The sequence below is a fragment of the Andrena cerasifolii genome, chromosome 5 (assembly GCF_050908995.1).
Source record: "Andrena cerasifolii isolate SP2316 chromosome 5, iyAndCera1_principal, whole genome shotgun sequence".
Taxonomy (NCBI): domain Eukaryota; kingdom Metazoa; phylum Arthropoda; class Insecta; order Hymenoptera; family Andrenidae; genus Andrena; species Andrena cerasifolii.
In genome coordinates, this window is record NC_135122.1 from 13,828,610 (window position 1) to 13,848,228 (window position 19,619).

At 44.0% G+C, this 19,619-nt stretch overlaps 4 protein-coding genes across 6 annotated transcripts in view; 3 read left to right on the top strand and 1 right to left on the bottom strand.

The window, feature by feature from the left end:
* Nucleotides 1-516: 516 nt before the first annotated feature.
* On the top strand, nt 517-5,230 carry LOC143368904 (PI-PLC X domain-containing protein 1). 2 transcript variants are annotated; one of them, XM_076812111.1, is made up of 7 exons: nt 517-966; nt 1,171-1,279; nt 1,536-1,709; nt 2,116-2,347; nt 2,622-2,975; nt 3,306-3,493; nt 4,275-5,230. In XM_076812111.1, exons 2-7 carry the CDS (start codon nt 1,228-1,230, stop codon nt 4,634-4,636), a joined length of 1,362 nt encoding a protein of 453 aa, XP_076668226.1. In that variant the 5' UTR covers nt 517-966; nt 1,171-1,227; the 3' UTR covers nt 4,637-5,230. The 2 variants fall into 2 exon arrangements, with proteins under 2 accessions (XP_076668226.1, XP_076668225.1); XM_076812110.1 differs by having other exon boundaries at nt 517-959.
* Nucleotides 5,231-5,735: 505 nt separating this feature from the next.
* LOC143368905 (prostaglandin E synthase) lies at nt 5,736-7,233 on the top strand. Its single transcript, XM_076812112.1, has 2 exons — nt 5,736-6,152; nt 6,707-7,233. The coding sequence occupies exons 1-2, from the start codon at nt 6,027-6,029 to the stop codon at nt 7,073-7,075; spliced, it is 495 nt and encodes a 164-aa protein (XP_076668227.1). The 5' UTR covers nt 5,736-6,026; the 3' UTR covers nt 7,076-7,233.
* Nucleotides 7,234-9,875: 2,642 nt separating this feature from the next.
* On the top strand, nt 9,876-15,003 carry LOC143368663 (patched domain-containing protein 3). The gene is made up of 9 exons (XM_076811611.1): nt 9,876-10,402; nt 10,469-10,715; nt 11,286-11,359; nt 11,438-11,879; nt 12,326-12,571; nt 12,784-13,086; nt 13,259-13,823; nt 13,896-14,378; nt 14,464-15,003. The coding sequence occupies exons 1-9, from the start codon at nt 10,302-10,304 to the stop codon at nt 14,859-14,861; spliced, it is 2,859 nt and encodes a 952-aa protein (XP_076667726.1). The 5' UTR covers nt 9,876-10,301; the 3' UTR covers nt 14,862-15,003.
* A 93-nt stretch (nt 15,004-15,096) lies between these two features.
* The window catches only part of Plexa (plexin A), a 240,341-nt gene continuing 235,818 nt past the window's right edge, over nt 15,097-19,619 (bottom strand). For both annotated transcript variants that reach the window (XM_076811590.1, XM_076811588.1), the window contains one exon: nt 15,097-19,572. In XM_076811590.1, the coding sequence (XP_076667705.1) occupies nt 19,399-19,572 (174 nt within the window). In that variant the 3' untranslated portion in view covers nt 15,097-19,398. The remainder of the gene's footprint in view (nt 19,573-19,619) is intronic.

Here is a 19,619-nt window from a genome sequence, read left to right on the forward strand (position 1 = left end):
ATCCAGCGGGACAAGGAAGAACGCGAAGCGTATCAGCATCGATCGAACGTGATCGTCCAAGTCGTTCGGCAAACATCGCATCGAGTGCTCGGGGTAACGATAAATCGAGTCGCCTCGTTGGCTGCACCTGTACCTAATCATCATCCTGTTAGCTCTCACGACTACTCCCCGGCCCCCGTTGACCCACGAGCGAGGGTGATAATTCAATGTAGAATCAGAATCCGTCCCCCAACCCCCGAACGGATCCCGTCGTTGCATGTACACACTGATCTCGCTCTCTCTCCTTCCCTCCGTCGCCGTTGTCTCGAAACTATATATTCCACGGCATACGCAGGAAATGGTGTTTAATGGCGACGGGTCAGGCCGGGTCTGACCCCCCGGTGCTGGACGGCGGTCTCTATAGGACGGCCGCACGGGGGGGACAGAGAAAAACGCGCGTGTTTCAGCGAACGGGGGAGCGGGACAGGCCGCTGTGGTCCCCATCTCGGCGCAATTGACGTGTCCGAGGAAGTGATGGAAGGATGATGCGCCGTACAATGTGCTTGAATGTCCCATAAGCGAGCGGGTTCTATATTAAACTGGTCCGGTTACGGGTGGTTCGGCTGTCCATCGTTCAGTCACTGGGCTGTCTCCAGACGGCCGTATCGGCTGGCCAGGACAACGGGATCGATCCTACCCCAGCGAACTTGTTTCTGTTGCCCGTCGAGCGGACACGGACGATGCCACACGGCGGTCCCGCTGAGGCCACGCGATCAAGAAACTGAGGCGAGACGACTATAATCGGCCAAGCCTCCCGTCAATTGGCAACGAACTGGGACTGAATGCTCGATCGGCCGTCGACCAAGGAGAACCAGGACTCGAGGGACTCCTGGCGATCGGCTCGCGGTGCGTGGGCGCGAGTTGACACCCCGTCTCGCCGTCCTCCCGTATCTCTGGACGAATGAAGTGACGTTACTGCGGTCAGTGGTAATAATCAGTAATTAGATATCGCACGACAGTCTCGAGTAATGCTAATAAGTCGCTCAGCTTAGATTCAGCCGCGCTTTGAGTATCGCTTTAACGGCAGGTTTAAGACGAAAGTGGATCTACTGGGAAATTGCTAACGTCCAATTCAGATCTCGGTCCGGTTTCTATTTCTCTAACGATGTGTATGCTCGCTCTTGGATGCAGGTTTACACCGAGTTCTGACGACTTGTTCGAAGAGGTTCCACGACGTAACATCCTTCGATGATGCTGAAGGGGGCGATATTCCTCTTCCTTCACTTATTCTGCGACATCGGTGAGCGCGTTCTCTTTTAATGCTTTAGAAGGTTTCTTCAAAGAGACCTTCTCTGTCGGTATCACCGAGGCTTGCTTTCTTTTTTCAAATTAATACATATTCCTGGATGTAAACTATATTCCTCGCAAGTAACATTCTCCAGTCCTCAAGCAAGACCGTTGCAGCGTTCATGAAATGTTGCAATCATTTTCGAAGAGACACCCGGTTCCCATCCAGAAATCCTTATTTATGGGAAACGATGTGTGTGTGATTCCAGCATTGGCCGCGCAATGCGGGAAAGTATGGCTGACAGTCTCCTCGCTGTGGAGACCGATCGCTGCCAGTGACAAGGTGGTCGACGCAGAGCTCGAAGTAAATTGGGATCTCGATTGTCCATCGAGCACAGGATACCCAGATACCATCAAGGTGTTCACTGCTGACCCAGCACATAGTAATAAGTTTTGTTTGCTTCTCTTGAGCGTCGTAACCCTTTATTCAGGGATTCAGACGAGATCATTTCCATGTCGATTGATTGTACCTATCGCAGCGTTCCCTCACTTTCAAAACCCTTTCTCCTTTTAATATTCATTTCAAGTTTAAGAGTATATTTCGACACAGATTCTTTGGTACTTTGAAAGGGATCTTTGAGAAGATCTCAACTCCTCTCGACTTTCGTGAAGCATCCCCACTTTTATTCATCAATTTCATAAGCGTCCACGAATCTTCTGGCTGTCAATTTGCCGAATTTGTTCCTTGAATTCACGTTTCGGGGTCTGGAAAGGGCCAGTGGTTCAAGACTCGTCCTAACCCAGATCGATCTTCATCGGTCGACGCAACCATCGACACTGTACTTTCAGATAAAACGATCAAGCCCAAGTTGATATTAACATCGTTGCAACACCCGCGTGGTTATTACCGGACGAACATTACCGTCGGTCGACCGCCACTTCCGGGAGGATGGGACACCAAGGATGGCGCGACGCTTCCTGGCCCTCATTGCTTGAAACACCATGCTGCTCTCTACAAGGATGGCGCTATCCTCACCAGTTCCTGCTTGCAAATTTGGCCGACGTGGATGTACGACTTGAGGTAATCATTTTTAAAGATAGGCTCCAAGCTTCAAATCACGATCCGTCCAATCAACCTTTACGGTGACTAATAGCGTCTTCGTTCTAAAACAATGAACGTGAATGGAGAAGTAAAACGATAATTACAGTACGCGATCCGGAACTTTTAGTGACTTACTGCTTAAGGAATATCAAATCAATCGCTCTTCGATAACCTACTTAGATCGTTCAATGTCCAGCGATTTACATGGAGTATAGATATCTCGTTATTTCCCTCGCGTTTGCTGTCCTTTCAGGAGGCAACTAGGGAGGCTTCCGATAGGAAGCTTAATGATTCCAGGGACTCACAATTCAGGATGCTACAAGCACGGCGACCTGACGAGAAGGGACGCCTTCCAAAGGTACCTGTTAACCCAAGACCGCGACGTGTGGACGCAATTAGTTCACGGTATAAGGTATCTGGACATCAGAGTGGGTTACTACCCGTCGATTCCAAACGGCACCGCCGTCGCCGAGGAAGGTAACCACACGAGCAGGTTCTGGATCAATCACGATGTCATTCGGATCACCCCCCTGTCCGCCATCATCAAAGACGTGAGAAACTTTCTGAACGTTGCTAGGGGAGAGGTCGTCATCATGGACTTTCATAGGTAAATTGGCGATATAGAATAATAGTACAAAATGGTGTTGATTTGGGGATCGATGATGTCGGGAGAATCACACGACTATTCAAGAACGAGTGGCTGCAAGTGACTTCAAGTGAACCTCGGCGAATAAATAATACGTAAAGTGGGATTTATTGAGCGTTAATAGAAAGGGGGGAGGGTGTAAAGTGGGATACCTTCAAATTGGTGTGAGTTCTGAATGATATTCTAATGATATTCAAAGGGAATATCGTTGGTATTTTATTCGGAGGGAATTGACGAGAATAGTTTGCCTAGGGTCACATATAATTCAATGTACGACGATTTTGCGTGCAGATTTCCGGTGGGTTTCGAGGGCAGGCCGAGTAGGCACCGACGATTGGCCATGATCCTCTGGCGAGAATTCGAAGGACTGATCCTCAAGCCCGATAGGGGGGTCGAAGGTCTTGGCCCGACCTTGAACGATATTTGGACCGGAGGGAAACGCTTGATAATTTGTTACGGCGATAAGCACACCGTGAATGGTAAATTTATCACCGGGCTTAAATTTATCGCTTAATTGAATGCTTAAACTTCAACTCCATTCAGTGGCCACATCGAACTGGCTCTACAAAAGTATTTTGCGCAAATAACTTTGGCACTCGTGCCTCTCGCGCTACTTACATAAACGTTTACGCATCATTTTATTGAATTTTCAACGAGTTTCAACGCTACAGTTCGTGTCAGAGAGGCAGAAATTGTAAAGGTGTGAATCCACGATGAGATTGTACACGAGACTTTTCTATCATGAGGCAACAACTAAATGTAAATAATGGAAATAGTCGGGGGAGATAAGACTTTTGCAATTTATATTACGATACTTGTCTCGTGAGAGTCTAGTTTCGTCAAACTAATGATGAAATAATTAAAAAATAATATAATAATGAATTAATTGTCTCTTGAGATTAAGAGGCTGTTCCGGTCTAGAGCCTATAAGAATAGGTGATCTTTAGGAATTAATTAAAGGAAAACTACTACGGGTGTTACGAATTTACGGATTTTACGAATTTCAAAAAATCCTTTTTCAACACGTATTCATAAAGGGTTGAAAATTCGAAAAATGAAATAAAAAAAAAATCAATTTTTAGACTGGAACCTCTCTTTAAATGTGAGACACGATATTGTTGTCTCATCGTGGATTTGCGCCGTAACACTGACCAACCCCCATTCCCCATTCTACACGAGCGACACCTCCTGCAGTATCCCTGCTCCATTTCCATCAGCTACAATCGCAACTCGCTGAAGTTGTAAACCGTTGTCCTTCAGAGTACGACTGGCTGTGGCCAACGATGTCTCAAGCCTGGGGCAATCAGCAGACGGTGGAGGGCCTCTTCAAGTATCTGGACGAAGTTATCATTGGTCCCAAAATGTTTCGTAACAGTCAGAATCCACTGTGGGCAGTGATGGCTGAGCTGACGCCGTATCCGCTGGACATAATTTTCAATTTATCCGGCGGGCTGCGGCAAATGGCCGACTCTGTCAACAGGAACCTCACGTTCAAGTTCCAAGAGGAATGGTGGAAGGAAACCAACATAGTTGCCACGGATTTCTTCCTCGGGAACAACTTGATCGACGTGTCGATACAGGCGAATATCAAGAAGAGCAACATCGCCCAATGGCGCCTGTAACTATCGCGTCAACGGATTCGCATACTCTATGAAGGTTTAATTTTAATTAGCTGCTGTTTTATCCACGAGGAAGAAACTGAGGCGACCGGATTATTCCGATCTGTCGAATGGTCGTTTAAATTTGCTTAGACCTGTAACCCTTTGCTGTTCTATGTGGGGGGTCTGTTAACATTGATCACTTAGGGATTAGTTAACAATCTTTCTGCTATTATTCTTGAAACTGGTTACGCGATAGATAGACACCATAGTAACAGAAATTTTAATTAGCGTTGGAAGACGTGCACCCACTCAGAACTATCCTTTGCAATGTAATTGAAATTATTCTAATCATTCTGTGTAAAACACAGCAGAACGTAAAGGGTTAATTTCGCAGCTCATGTTTTATTCGCTGAATGGTAGAAAGGATAGGAGTAACTAGACCTTCTTGAACCAAATTACAGAATTATAATACTATGATTCTAGTATTCTCTGAATTTCAAGTAGAATAAATTATCGAATCAGTGGGATTAAAAGAGAATAGTAGGGTAATTGATATAGGAGTCCAAACACATGAAGAAGCAATATTGTATAAATAAAGACAGTCTAATAAGTTAACATGTATACTACCCAACTACGAAGAGAGGTAAGCATCCCTATTCGATTATTATTCCCTTCGCCTGAAAGAATCCCAAATTGATTCTCCTAAATTACATCGTACGATACAAAATCCCCCATCGCCTCGAAGATCCCACAAATCCTTCTTTCGTTAACACTTCACCCCTTCCAAGAAAACATTTTACATCCCCCACATTCTCCCATTACTAATCCCTTAACTAAACGTCTTAGCAAACGTGGGTGCCGATCAATGGCACCTCGGCACCCTATCGAAAGCTTCGAGATCCTCGGTCTTCGAATTGCCCTTAACAGGGGCGTCTCGACGCATAAGCGAGCGCGAGACCACTTGAAACAAATGCCCCGGCGTTTCGGGGTACGTGCTCCGCCCATGGATCCGTGGCGCGTCCGTGTTTGCGGGTCGCGAGCGATTTGACTTCCAAATGCAGCACGACGCTGGATCACGTTCGGGACACCGGTTTTTCGAGGTAGTCAGTCGTCCGCCAGCTGCCAACAGCAGCGGAATCGATGCGAACGGAATTTCAACACGCGCTGCTCTCCCATCCACCTATTCTTCCCTCCGTTCGCGACTTTCCGCTCCGAGTGCGTCCACGCTCGCCCAGCTTTCTAATATAGCGCCGATTCTTTTCCTGTCGTTGCTCTATCGCGACGTGACGAATAATAATCGACGGTGCGAACGAGACGTTGAGGGAAACGCGTACGGAGAAACGAAGGTGACTCTTGACCGGAGCTTTCCCTGCGATAAGACGGGACACGTTGGCGAGGCAGCGGTGAAATAATGGAGACCAATATCACACACGAGGCGAAAGAGCTGTGGACCGTTTATGCATGGTGGTCGTGCGTTCTTGCGCTGAAGATGTACAGTCTCGCGTGGTTCACTGGCCGGATTCGAGTAGCCAAACAGGTAAACTTTTTACAGTTGCTTTTGTCCCCTTCGCGTTTTACCCCGCGATGTTGTCATCCTCTCGGCTATTAGTCTTGAACCCCCTACTGGAACTCTTCTTTTTCAAAAGCGCTTCACTCTCTTACGTCGTTTTATCGGCTTATCCCGTATCTCTGCTCTCTCCTGCTCTTGTTATTAACCAAAGGAAATGTGTTGTGATTTCTACTATTTTTTTAATAATTTGACACAGTTTACGTTGCGATCCCTTTGTAGCGAAAAAATGGTACTCGACGAGGACCTGTACCTTTTAGTCTGAGCTGTTTTTTTCCACCATCGCAAGAAAAGGAGATCCTTAAAAATCTGTTTCATTATCGGAGCAATTCAAGAGCTTGTTTACGCGCAAGAAAGCGGTAGTCAGAGGGGCGTAAATTCCATTAACAGGGGGGAGGGGGGGGGGAACAATTTTAAGCCCTGTCCCAACACCGAGCAACACATTTTTCAAGCAACGTTGATCGCGCTCGTGGAAGATTTACACCGCCGCTAATTGGATCGCTTCATTTTTATCGATTTTACAGGTGATTCACAGCGAGGAGGACAGAGTGTGGATGAAAGGTCCCAATGTAATTTTATGCCACACCGGAGGTGGTCACGAGGACGTGGACCGCATCCGAAGCGCGCATAGGCACGATCTTGAAACTCTGCTCCCTTATCTGCTAATTATGCCGATATGGCTGTATACGTCGCCCTCGTTTCCTCTGGCTAGGACGATTCTTCCATGCTTCGCGATAGTCAGCATATTGTACACGCTGCTGCACATGCAGATGGTGAACGCGCATCGTTATTGCAAAACTATCCTCTCCGCTCTGGAATTTTGCACCTTGGCTTCCGTATCTGCCATGTCTGTACACCATTATGCAAATGCACCGCAAAATTCGTTATTATAAGTTCGCACTTTTTGAAATTTTAATTCTTCGATTGTTTCGCATTTCTGCGGTAAGTGAATTCAATGTAATGAAATGTACATTTGTAATTTTGTAGCGCATTCAACGAGAAGTTATACAATACATTCAATACCTGTGTGCCATATTATTTCTAACAATTAATCGTTTAATAATCAATAAAGATTTATTGATGCACAATCCTTGCACCTGCAAGAGAAGAAGATTTTCGCGCTGCACCTGCAAGAGAAGGGAATTTTTCGGTTCATCGCTTTGTTGCCGCTGCAAGAGAAGCAAAATTTCGGTTTGTAACTTTGTCGAGGCTTATGGGAAAGCAACAGTGTTGTAAAGCGGGTTTTTTGGTACACGAGCACGCGAATTTTATTTGGAAAATTGTTGAAAAAATCTGTCCTTTGCAACTTTGTTGCATTTTCGCGGGAAGCCTAAAACCAGTATGCAATCTTATGAACTATGATGTGTGTTGTTTGAAATGCGTTGTGTGTCGCGTGTTCTGTGAAGTGTGAAGTGGCGAATGTGAAGTGTCAAGTGTCAACTGTGAGGTATGAACTGTGAAGTGTGAAGTGTCAAGTGTGAGGTGTGAAGTATTAAGTGTGAAGTGTGAAGTGTCAAGGGTAAATGCTGTTATAGTTTGTAGTCGTGTAATTCTGTATGTATGATCTGACTGACTGATCACAGATTAAAGATTTACTGTACAATGCGTGATAAAAACATAAATTGATAAAAAAATCTGTATCTCAGTTCGAATGGCAAGTATGTACTTTCGTAAGATGTCGGGTTTATCCTCGACTTCATATGTGGGGCTTCTACATAAATGCATACACCATCGTACGGTATATTCATTATCATTGAATTTAATTGATAAGTATGTAGTGTCCATAAATTATGACGTATCCACTGTGTTACGTCTTTAAGGTCAATAGTCGGTTATTAAGTTAATTCTTAACGCGGGTCGGCTATACTGGCAAGATAAGGCTCGTCAGTCGGTGGTCGGCAGGCATAAAGTACGCTAATCCTTGGAGATAACCGATTTCGCCAAACATCGAAAATAATCTCTGGTAAGTTTTTAACGCTTCCATTGCCTCGTGATTAATGTAAAGAGGATTTAATGCATCCATAACGTTCGATTGATAGCGAAAGAAAGCTCGCGCTAATGTGGAGGTATATACATCGTTGGGAATCGCAGCAACGCCTCTGAGAAAATATTTAAACGTACTTACTTAGGGTTGCCACCTGTACTTTAAAATAAAGTATCTTACGTTATTACACGTAAATGTACTCTATACTTTTGTATAACAATAAAGTATGCGAAAGTACTTTATTTCACGATTAATGATATTACGCGAAACGTAACGCAATATTATTGTACGTAGTTCCCAAACGTACACAAATCATGATCATCTCAAAGCAATTTCTTGTCTTCTGTCTGTTCCTGCCACTTCAGCATTTACTGAGAAAGTTTTCTTTGCCATGAATGCGAAGTGGCGGCATGAGAGAAATAAGGCCTCCCCTAATTTAATAAAGTACGAAATTTTTATATATTTTAATATGAATATTGAGCGCAATAATGCCATTGAGTTATTTAAAAATGATAAAAAGTTGCTGTGTAATGCTAAACGCAATAAAAAATATGTTTGTAAGAAACAAAAACTAATAAGATTAAAATATACTTTTAGTTTTTTCGAACGTACTTTGTTTTTATATTCCACAAAAGCAAATTTACGTTATTTTCCTGTAAAAAAGGTGGCAAGCCTAAGCCATTTTCAAATCTGGCTTCAGCCAGTACCCTTTTCTTTTTTAATAAGTTCTTCGAGTAATCAAGCTTTTTTGTTCCACGAACAAATACTCTACGGTTTGCTTTTAAACTAATTCTCTAAACTTTCCACCCGAACGTGACCATTTAGAGAAACTTTTACAATATTAATAACAGAGATAAGCAGATGACGGTTTCTCTTCATAAATCGCCTTAACTTAAAGTGACCAGACGTCCCGCATTGTGCGGGACAGTCCCGCATTTGAGCCCTTTGTCCCCCATTGAAAAGTGTCCCACAAAGTGTCCCGGATTGGACATGTAACCTTTTACATTTTCGCAGTGATATAAAGTTACTGTTTCCTCTACTTTTTTTGTTGTGAAAAAAAGAAATATTTTTAATTTCGTTTCAATGTATCACTTTATAATCACAAGTATGTATAAAAATACTATAATATATTTTAAAAAATATACTGTAGATGCTTTAATAAACTACGCAAAAGATCTCCTCTCGGATCTGTTAACCCTTTTTTTTTTGCTTGCTTGCTTGCTTGTCCCGCATTGGAACAGAAAATATGTGGTCACTTTACCTTAACTGCTAATTTATTCGAAACCGGTTACGCATCAATCTTGTCTATTTATAATGTAAAAAAAAAACAGACAAAAAGATCTGCGCGGTCGATCATTTAGAGACCTTGATAGTCATTGGTTTAAATCATTTTATCGTCCTCCACATTCGCAAGTGATACAAACAGTTCCTATTCATAGACTGAATTTCTCACAATATCAATCACTTTACTCTATTTTGTACTTGTTAATCATACAAAGAACTTAGGTATATATTATATCTACGACCTGAAAGACGAAATATCACTGAACCGATTCGCTCTCGGACCAGTGTCTACTAGAAATTTCTTGTTCCTTTTCATAAGTTCTACTAATCGACGAAGGTTATAACTTTCACTTCTAAAGTAACTTTCCATAATTTGGGGCTGTTTTATTACCCGTCATTACACGATTTCGTATTCCGCGCAGGCGCGCTGGCCGGGCAGTGCATCTCGCGCGCCGATCTGCTGCAGCGGAGCAAGTGATAACGCAGAATTGCAAGGTCGCGCGATGGAAAGTGACAGCCGAGTATTCGCGGAGCTGGAGATTCACAAGAGCCCCGTGCATCGTTTCGCGCAGATCGCGCTCGTCTTCGACGGAATGTTCTTCTTCACTATTCTCTATCTGTTCGTGTACATAATCGGTCGTCAGATTTAGAGGTTAGGCGGTTGCCCGTCCTTCGTCCGTCGCGACGGCCCGTAACTAAGGCCGTGAACGTGGACAACAGTAGTGGATGCTTGCCGCGATGCCTCGGGCTGTAAATATTTCGCTGTGATTCTTATAAGGTGCCCGCGATACTTGAAGCATGAAACGACGAAGTACGCCGGTGCCGTAATTTAGTTTTCAGTGTTCTAAATAATGGAGATAGAGGTAGGGGCCGTGCGCAAACGGACCTTCCAAACTTACCTGCAACACGTACCGCGGCGTTTGTCAGAAGTGGTGGAGCAGTTTTTCTATGGGTAAGCACAATAGCAATGAAAGTGAAAGTAGGTCGACGAACTCACGATGTCGCTTCCATTCCCCAGACTTGGCTTGAGGATCGCACGCCGACCACTGAAATGGCTCATTGGCAGCACCATAGTAGTCTTAGTCTCTCTATCCGGGTTGTATTCCTTCCACCAAGAGAAGAACCCCATGAAGCTATGGGTTCCGCAGGATTCGGACTTCGTTCACGATACAGACTGGATGATCAAACAGTTCGGACAAGGGCTGAGAATGGAAACTATGATAATGACAGCTGACAATGTGTTAGAACCGGAGGTTCTTGCTAGAGTACTTATCGCCCTCTCTATTATATTATCGTAATACAAGTTGCAATTTACCTGTAGAATAGGGTGTTTTAATTTTCCAAAGGTGCTATTTTCACGTAACTTTGCTCGCCCCCTTGGTTCTATTCGTAGCATGTTACATTCGTCGCTCTGTTACTACCGCCCTCCCGGTCTTCTCTACATATTTTCGCTTTTTCAGGTTTTAAAAATGTGGGTAAAATAACGAGGTACAGAATTTGTATAGGTGTGAACAACAATAATAATAATAATAATAAAATGTAAATTTATCTGTCTTCTTTGAAGTTTAGTTTCTTTTCTAAGGACTTGAGAATAAAAATAATTATCATTAGAAATCGTGTTTCCTTAGCCCACTACATATTATTTAGTTTGCAAAGTGTGCAACCTCTAAATATTACTCAGTCTTCCTAAAATTTGTCAGATATTATTTTTATGTTAATAGGAACCAGGGCATGAGCAAAGTAAAAAAAAATATGTAATATTTTAATTTTACCACTATAATATGAAACACCCTACTGTAGAATATCAAATGAAATGATCCTTCAAATCGTTTTAGTTAAATGAGATAACGAAGCAAGTTATTTCTGCGCGAACTCCTGACCACATCGTATGGACAGATGTATGTTTCAAGTAAGCATTCCTCCGTGCAGATTATCGAATGGATTTTACGTTGCAACTATCACAATATTTCTTTTATTTGTAATACAGAGTGCCAGTTATATCAGGTATCGCGCATAAGAAGAAGCGTAGCGCGCAACACGACGATTTCTTTGATATAGAACTAGACACAGCAATCAATAGCACTGCATTCGAACCTGCGGTTCATGCAGATCCGAAGCTCTATTGTAGTATAGTTAACAATTTGCCAAAGGCTTGCCTTGTACATAGTATTCTGGATATATGGGAATATGACAGTAACGTGATTCTTCAAAAGTCCAAAGAGGAAATTTTCAATGATATAAAGAATGCAAAAGTTAGTCCCACTTTAGGGCATCCCCTGAACTTCACAGACTTATTGGGCCACGTAACGAGAGACGAACGGGGTAGAGTTGTCTCAGCTGGGGCTGTAAAGACAAATTGGGCAGTTCACATCAATTTTTCAAAGGTGGACATGGATAACTTTGGGAACGATGCTGGAACAGCTGATTGGGTAAGGTAAGTTCATAGGAAGGCCTGAATCATGATTTAAATTTATGAGCACTGCTAAATTAAAATATATTCTATAACAATGCTATTTATCAATGTTTGGATGTGTAATGTATAATTAAATAATGCATATTTTAAATGTTTTATATGATTTGGGCCTTATTTTACACTTAACACGATTTTGTCGAGATCAGCTAATATGTATATATATATCATATATGTTTTTTAATACAAATTAAGAAACAATTTAAGTACATGCATATATCTTGCACATATTATTCCAGTATTTTATGATTCCTTTGATCTTAGACAGAATCAATATTCACGCGCTAACTTTCATTTAAATTTAAATTAAACTGCTCACACATGATCCACGGTATGCTACATACAGGTTAACACCATCACGAAAAGATGCTTACCCCGATAATGAACACCATTTTTTATATATAGGCTACAGACGATGTACTGAAATGGGAGCTGTCTTATTTAAATGTATTACACAAAAATGCAAAAGTTTTAAACGACGAGAAAGATGTAAATCATACCGTAGCTATCTGGTACGAAGCTGGTAGAAGTTTCGGAGACGTCACTTTCGTGACAATGTTCGGGAATATTGGTATATTGTCGATAGGATTTGTTCTGATGTTTTTCTACGTGTTATTCATATTTTCTGATTTTAATTGGGTCGGATTACGAGTAAGTTTTCGCTAAAATAAGTTAGTGTACAGAGAGTATCCTAAAAGTCTGAATTCAAGAGGCATTTCGGAAAATCTTATTTACACTCGATTTAATATTAATTGCAACGTCCAGCGAATTGTTAACATTACTTCAGATCTTTAGGACACTGCCTATCGAAAGCAAATCCGCGCGCAAGGTACCATCTTTACTGAAACTGTAAATTTCTGTAGGTCTATCTCACAATGTTTGGTCTTTTGTGCGTGGGTGGGGCATTCATAACTTCAATTAGTCTGTGTTCCGTGCTTGGAATTTCTTACGGACCTGTGCACACTTCTTTACCATTTCTCCTATTGGCTCTCGGAGTAGACGATAACTTTTTAATACAGGCATCTTGGAAAGAAATACATTCGCGAAAGTCGAATCGAAACAAGTCACTAGAAGAGAAAATAGCTTTAATGTTAGGACACGCAGGCTCAGCTATTAGTATTACCTCCCTCACTGACGTGGTCGCATTTGTTATTGGTGCATCTACGGTAAGTTTGAATAAACCGAATTACTTCAAGGATGTCTTAGAGCTGTAGGTGTAAACTACACTTGGGTAATGGAACTCGGAATAGGTTACACGAGTTCATAAGTTTGCACCAATACTTCTGAAACATTCTGCATATTAAATTTAACACCTCGTAATGTTGTGCACATTTTCAGATATTGCCATCACTCCAATCGTTCTGTATTTATGCCGCGGTTGGGGTGCTACTAACGTTTTTATTTCAAATCACATTTTACGTTGCCTTTTTCACCCTGGATGCTCAACGGATCGCTAGTAAAAGGAACGCGATATTACCGTGGATCGTTCACGAGAATTTTACGCAGAAGTTCGTCAGCCCGCGTAAAGAACTGCCTTCAAAGCTGATAACTCATCTGTACTCGAAGGTGGTCTTAACGAGACCGGGGAAATTAATAATAGTATTGGTGACAATTGCCGCGGCGACCGCCGGCACTATGGGTACATTGCAATTGCAGCAGTGGTTCGATCCAGCGTGGTTCACGCCAAGCAGTTCATATCTCAGCAAGTATTTCAACGTACGACATCTCGAGTACCCTGACCGTGGCTACGAGGCGATTATTCTTATGGGGGATTTCAATTATACCGCTCAATTTCCAAAGCTAGTCAATCTGACAGAAAGTTTCGTTAATTTGTCAACGGTACAAAGTTTAAACTCCTGGCCCAATGACTTTGTACACTTTGTCTCCAGATACTTTCTTAAAGGTTAGTAAGATCCTTCAACGCCGTGGGAAGACAGGACGCGGCCTTTGCTAATAAATGGAACCTAATTTCTAGATTTAAGGAACGAAACGCTCGACGACGCTGAGTTTAACGGCTACCTGTCCAAGTTCTTGTACAGTCGAGACGGGGGCAAGTATCAGCGGAATTTCCGCTTCGAGAGGGATCTGAGGTGCGGCGAAAGCGCGCCGCCGATACGTGCGACTACCATAGACTTTATCTTCAAACGATTCCACGGCCCTCATGAGTGGATCCCAGCGATGGACCAGAGCAAGCAGGTGGCACTCGACGTGGGGGTCGATGGTTTCGTTACCGTTTGGAGCGAAGTGTTCAGTCTGTGGACCACCGATAAATTGATCGCTCAAGAGGTTCTGCGGAACGTTCTACTAGCCCTGATCTGTGTCATGGGAATGACGGCGATGCTGATTGCCGAGCTGCAGACTTGCTTTTGGATATTTCTCTGCGTGCTTCTCACGTTATTGAACGTCTGCGGTTTCATGCACTTCTGGGGGCTAACGATAGACATCGCTTCTTGCATCGGTGAGGAATCTTTCTCTGATCTCTTCTGGATGCGCAAAGATGTCGCTCGAGCTTAATGGTTCTCTGTATGTTCCGATTATGTCAGGTTTGGAATTGGGCATTGGTTTGTCCGTGGACTACGCGGCCCACGTTGCACACGCGTTCGTGCACGCCGCGAGTGAGACGGGATGCCAGGATCGTACGACCAGAGCTCACGTGGCGGTGAGGTACATCGGTGCGGCGGTCGCATACGGCGCAGGCTCCACGCTGCTTGCGCTCTCGATGATGGCGTTCTCTGAGAGCTACGTGTTCCACGCGTTCCTCAGGATTTTCATCTTAGTGATAGCGTTCGGCCTCTGGCACGGGTTGTTCCTCTTACCAGTTATACTGAGCACGATCGGGCCGCGGAGTCTACGATTGTCCCGAACGCAGCAGACTCCCGAGAAAACGGAGGACGGCTTGGCCACGGTAACCAGCCCTCTCACTAAAGAAGCGGAGAGTTAACAAAAGGAAGGAGCACAAACTGGTTCTTTATCAATAATATTTATTTTTGGTTCAATAAACATACAAAATTATTACACTATCCGTACTATTAATCACACATTTATACAAAAATAATAATAATAAAGGTCGGATAACTTAAAAACGGCATTATTTATATATATATATATATATATATATTTATGTATATATATATTTGTCTAATATATTAAGATTAAAAAACAAGTACAAAATAATGTAGCAAGGTTGTTGATATAGATTTATTAATAATTAATTATTGATCGGAAAGGAACATGACTATTATATAAACGTAACGTAATCGTGTTGCTGGATGCGTTTTCTTTTTTTTTCTTCTTTCTTTTATCTCGTGTATAATCATAATGAATGATTACGACGTAAAAATGAGCGGCGAGGGAGCGACCCCGGATTGATTGGCAAGCTCCCTCAGCTGCCTCTCTCAGTCTTGCACAGTCCACATACATTCACGCGATCTTACATTCAAATGACATACCTCAGTCTTCTCCGTTTGCCGTCTCTTTTCCCACCATGTCCGCGCGCCACTTCTTCCCTTCTCTTCTAGTTCCGACAGGAAGATTCGGGCTTACGAAACGGAGTAGAGTCGAGCAAACGAACGGGAAGACCCGAAGTATCCTCGCGCGTACGCGCGCGCGCACATACAAACGCTCAGCATTCGAAACAGAGGCATTCGACAGAGGCTATCCAATCTCTCGAAAAAGAAAAAAAAAACACGATTCAACGCACACGGTAGAGTAGACTGCCGGGGCAGCAAGCCACGCACGAACGATACGGCGATACACTTATATAATCTCCTTACTTAGTCGAATTTTACAAATTGGGATCGTACATTCCATAATTAATGAGGAACCATCGATACAATAATAATATTTTACTTAGCAAAACGTGCCGATCGGTAGTGTGGCGAATGGACGCGTGATGTGTGAGCACAGTTAAACGCGTGACGAAGAAGGGAGAGGGGGTTTTCTTCATGAGGATGATGATGATTACGATGATGACGATGATGACGATGATGATGATGATGATGATGACGATGATGATGATGATAATAACGATGATATACCGGCGATGGTGGTGGAAGGAATGATAAGTTGGCGCAGGAGGGCAGGTTGGTAGAGGGGACAGAGGCGGGGGTTCCCCTTTTCTTTCTTAAGCCTGGTAACCGTTGCAGACAGAGACAGAGAGAGAAAGGGAGGTGGAGAATGAGATTGAATGATTCGGGGAAATTGCACGTCTGCTTGCCAGGAGTTCAAGGTACACGCACTTTATAGGGATACATCATGGGAAAGACACTCAGGGCAGACACTGACATAGAGACTAGGCTACCGACTATATGTATACCTATCTAAACGTGTAATTTAGCGTACGCACCGCGTACACTCGGTACGCCCGCACTCCGCCCGCCTTTTGGGTTGCCGTTTGTTATCATCTTTTTCTTTCATTTATATCTTCGATAAGCAAGCACGTGTACATGCCCGTGTACACGAGCTTCCATCCCTCTGCTTCCCGTCTGCCATTTTCCATCCTTCTGTTCTCCGCTCTCTTCTTCCTACACTCTTCCGTTTTACCATTCCGATCATTTCCTGTCGTCTCCTCCCCTTTCTTTCCTCCTTTAATTATTATTATCATCGTTTTATTACAATCAGCGATCGCGTCGTAGTCATGACTTTTTATAGTAAACGCTATGTAGTCTTTATTACTCAAGCTTATGCCCAAAAATCTACCAGAGGCACTTTGGGTTTATTAGTACCATTTGAAGTCGGCGTGCGCGGGGGAGGGTGCTGCCAGTTCCTTTGCCTCTCTCTCTATTCTTTACCTTAGCGGCTGGTAGCGATCGAACGACTCGTCTTCTTGCTCTTCCTTCGACCTCACGGAGTACCCTGTCTGTGTGATCCATTTCCTCCTACTCGGGCGAGTGCGTCGCTTAGTTTTCGCATTAACACCGTTCCAACCCCTCCCCCGTTCCTTTCCCGTAGCCTACCAACTCCGTATCTTTCCCTGCTGCCTTACCTTTCCACACACGGTCTTCCGATGTTTTTTGAGCAATAAATACTTTCTCCACTGACAACTGCACATTGAATTGACGCACGGGACACACACCCACACACGCACACACGCACGCACACATCATACTCACAAGTGACGCGTACACCAACGATTCCCATTCACTGTCAGCCGCTCGCGTCGACAGGACCCCCCCGAAGGTGGCTCAGGTTCGGGCCATCCCTTCGTGCGATATGAATTCTTTACCCACGATAGTCTCTCGATCGTCGAGGCTTAACCTACGCGGATCTAAAATCAAAGTCTTCTTACGTGGGCGTGGCACCACCTTTACGGGGCCTCCGATGTGCGTTTGCAAAATTGGCTAGTTAACGTACGATGAAACGTGGAAGAAACGCGTTGCGAGCTCCCGCGAAGATTCTTGAATTCACGATATCGACGACGACGTCGTTTTGTTTTGATCCCCTTGAATAGATAGAAATGAATACGCGCGCAGGCGGCAACGCCGCCCGATGGCTCCCAGACACGGCACTGGGAACGAAATATGATCGAGTACTGTCCTGCGCGAACGGCTCCCCACCAATCACTCTCGTCCGCGCAATATCGGCGCTATAACTTCCACCCATACCCAAATATGGCTACATCCACAGAGTTTAATGTTTACGCATTTTTTTTTTAATTAATGATTATCAATTCATATCAATTCAATATCAATGTATTACAATCAGACAATACTCAACAGTGATCGTTATTCATTATATATTACAATAATTAAGAGTGACAACAACATGACGACGGAGGCGTTGAAGCATTATTACAAGGGGGAGGGAGGGAGAGAGAGAGATAGAGTAAGAAGGGCGGGGGATAGAGAACGAGAAAGAGGGAGAGTGGCACAAATGTGTGATTTCTTAGGGATGGATGAGTAAAGAGTTTTAGAGAGGGCGCGCCGATAGTGGACATTTCTTTTCTTTCTCTTTATAGCTACGTGTAATCACGAAGATCGGGGTAAATGACACCAGGACAAAGGGGGCAGAGGAGAGGGCATTCTTTTTTTTTCCCGATGATTATGAATATAGGCGAAAGACGATGATAGGTGAGCATTCACGATGAGAACGAACGATTAATGATGAGAAAATGGACCGATGAGCTGGAGACCAAGGAGGGGAAGCACGCACACTCAACACAACCGTCACATCGAGCTGGCCTCGCGCACGGCCATAGTCTAGAAGATTAATACCTATTAACTAATACACAGTCTGTCTCCGATTCGCGGATGACTCCATTATTTTTTTTCGTTTTCAATGCATGTAAGTATAAATAATACGCGTGACGCGCGCGCGCGCGCACAGTAGCGGCGATCACGCGGTGCGCGGCCCCGATCGATCGTTCGAGCGATGGTCGACGGCGAGGCGGGTGTTCTACAAATGGACGAGGATCGCTCTGTTCGTCGGCGCCGTTTCTACGATCACGCGCGACCGTCGCCGCGATCGGTCGGGATCCAGGCGTCGACGCCGTTACCAGTACGCGCGCGCTCGTTCCCCTCGGATACTGCATATACATTACACACATACTTTTATGCGCCGGTATAAAGTGTATATATGTACACATATACATACGACATACCATCCATGTATATATATAATATACCCATATTGTTTAATTAATCATCGTTTTTTTTTCTTCTTTTAAATTGTTTAATCGCCTTATTTATTTAAAATTCGTCAGTTCGTAATTGAAAAAATTTTCAGCTACCAGAGCGGTGGATGGAAATGTTTCTTCGTTAAAAATCGCCGATCCCCCGACGAGAGCGCTGCTACGATCGACCGTTTTAAACACAATTTACAAATAATCGGGATCGATCGGCTGATTCGTTCACTCACTAATAACACTAATGTCTATTACTCTTTCGCTCGTTCGCTTCTTCACTCCTCTCTTTCCCATTCTCTTCCCTTTAAAAAAAACCCTATATCTCCGTCAATCGCGGCATGATCGCGGCCGCGATCAACGTGCGAATTATCTTTCAGATTTCGTTCGTGAGTGCGGCCACCGCGCGCGCGCGCGCGGGGGAGAGGGGGATGTGAGCGCACATCGATAATTCTATTACAATTAATCGTGATTTTGGTATCTTATGTACAGTTATGCGTGGGCATGCGCTGTGATTATCGGCCCACACCGGCCTCCCCTCCCCCCTCTCCAAACGTTTGTCGGCGACCATTCAGAAGACATTTTGTTCGCACATATTTGAAAACACTTACTTGTCCTCGAACAAACTTTCTTTTCCCCTCTCCGTTAAACTTCAGCGGTCCGTTGTGCAACTTCTTCACGTACAATTCGCGTACTAAGCTGAGAGACAACTGGCCCGCACGGGAACCTGAGACGATCGATTACAAGATAGGCCAGTTCTCTTGGTTGCATCCTCTCGGAGAATACCTAACTCAAGTATTCAGCAGGGTAACTCTTGGCGGGCGGGCTTTGTCATATGCTTCATAGAGTTCATGGTACATCAGGGGTTGTCCGCCGCCATTATATTGTGCACCTGCTCGAGCTTGTACGCCAGTCTCTGCTTCTGCGAGAATTCGTCCTCCTCCAGGGTGACTATCAGCTGTTCGTTGTATTTACTCGCGTACGTATACAGTTCGTAGAGGGCGCAATTCGTGTTGAACTCCGTCGTGTGCAACTGTTTCGATAGGGGCAGAAACGACGATAGACAGTGAGAACAGGGTT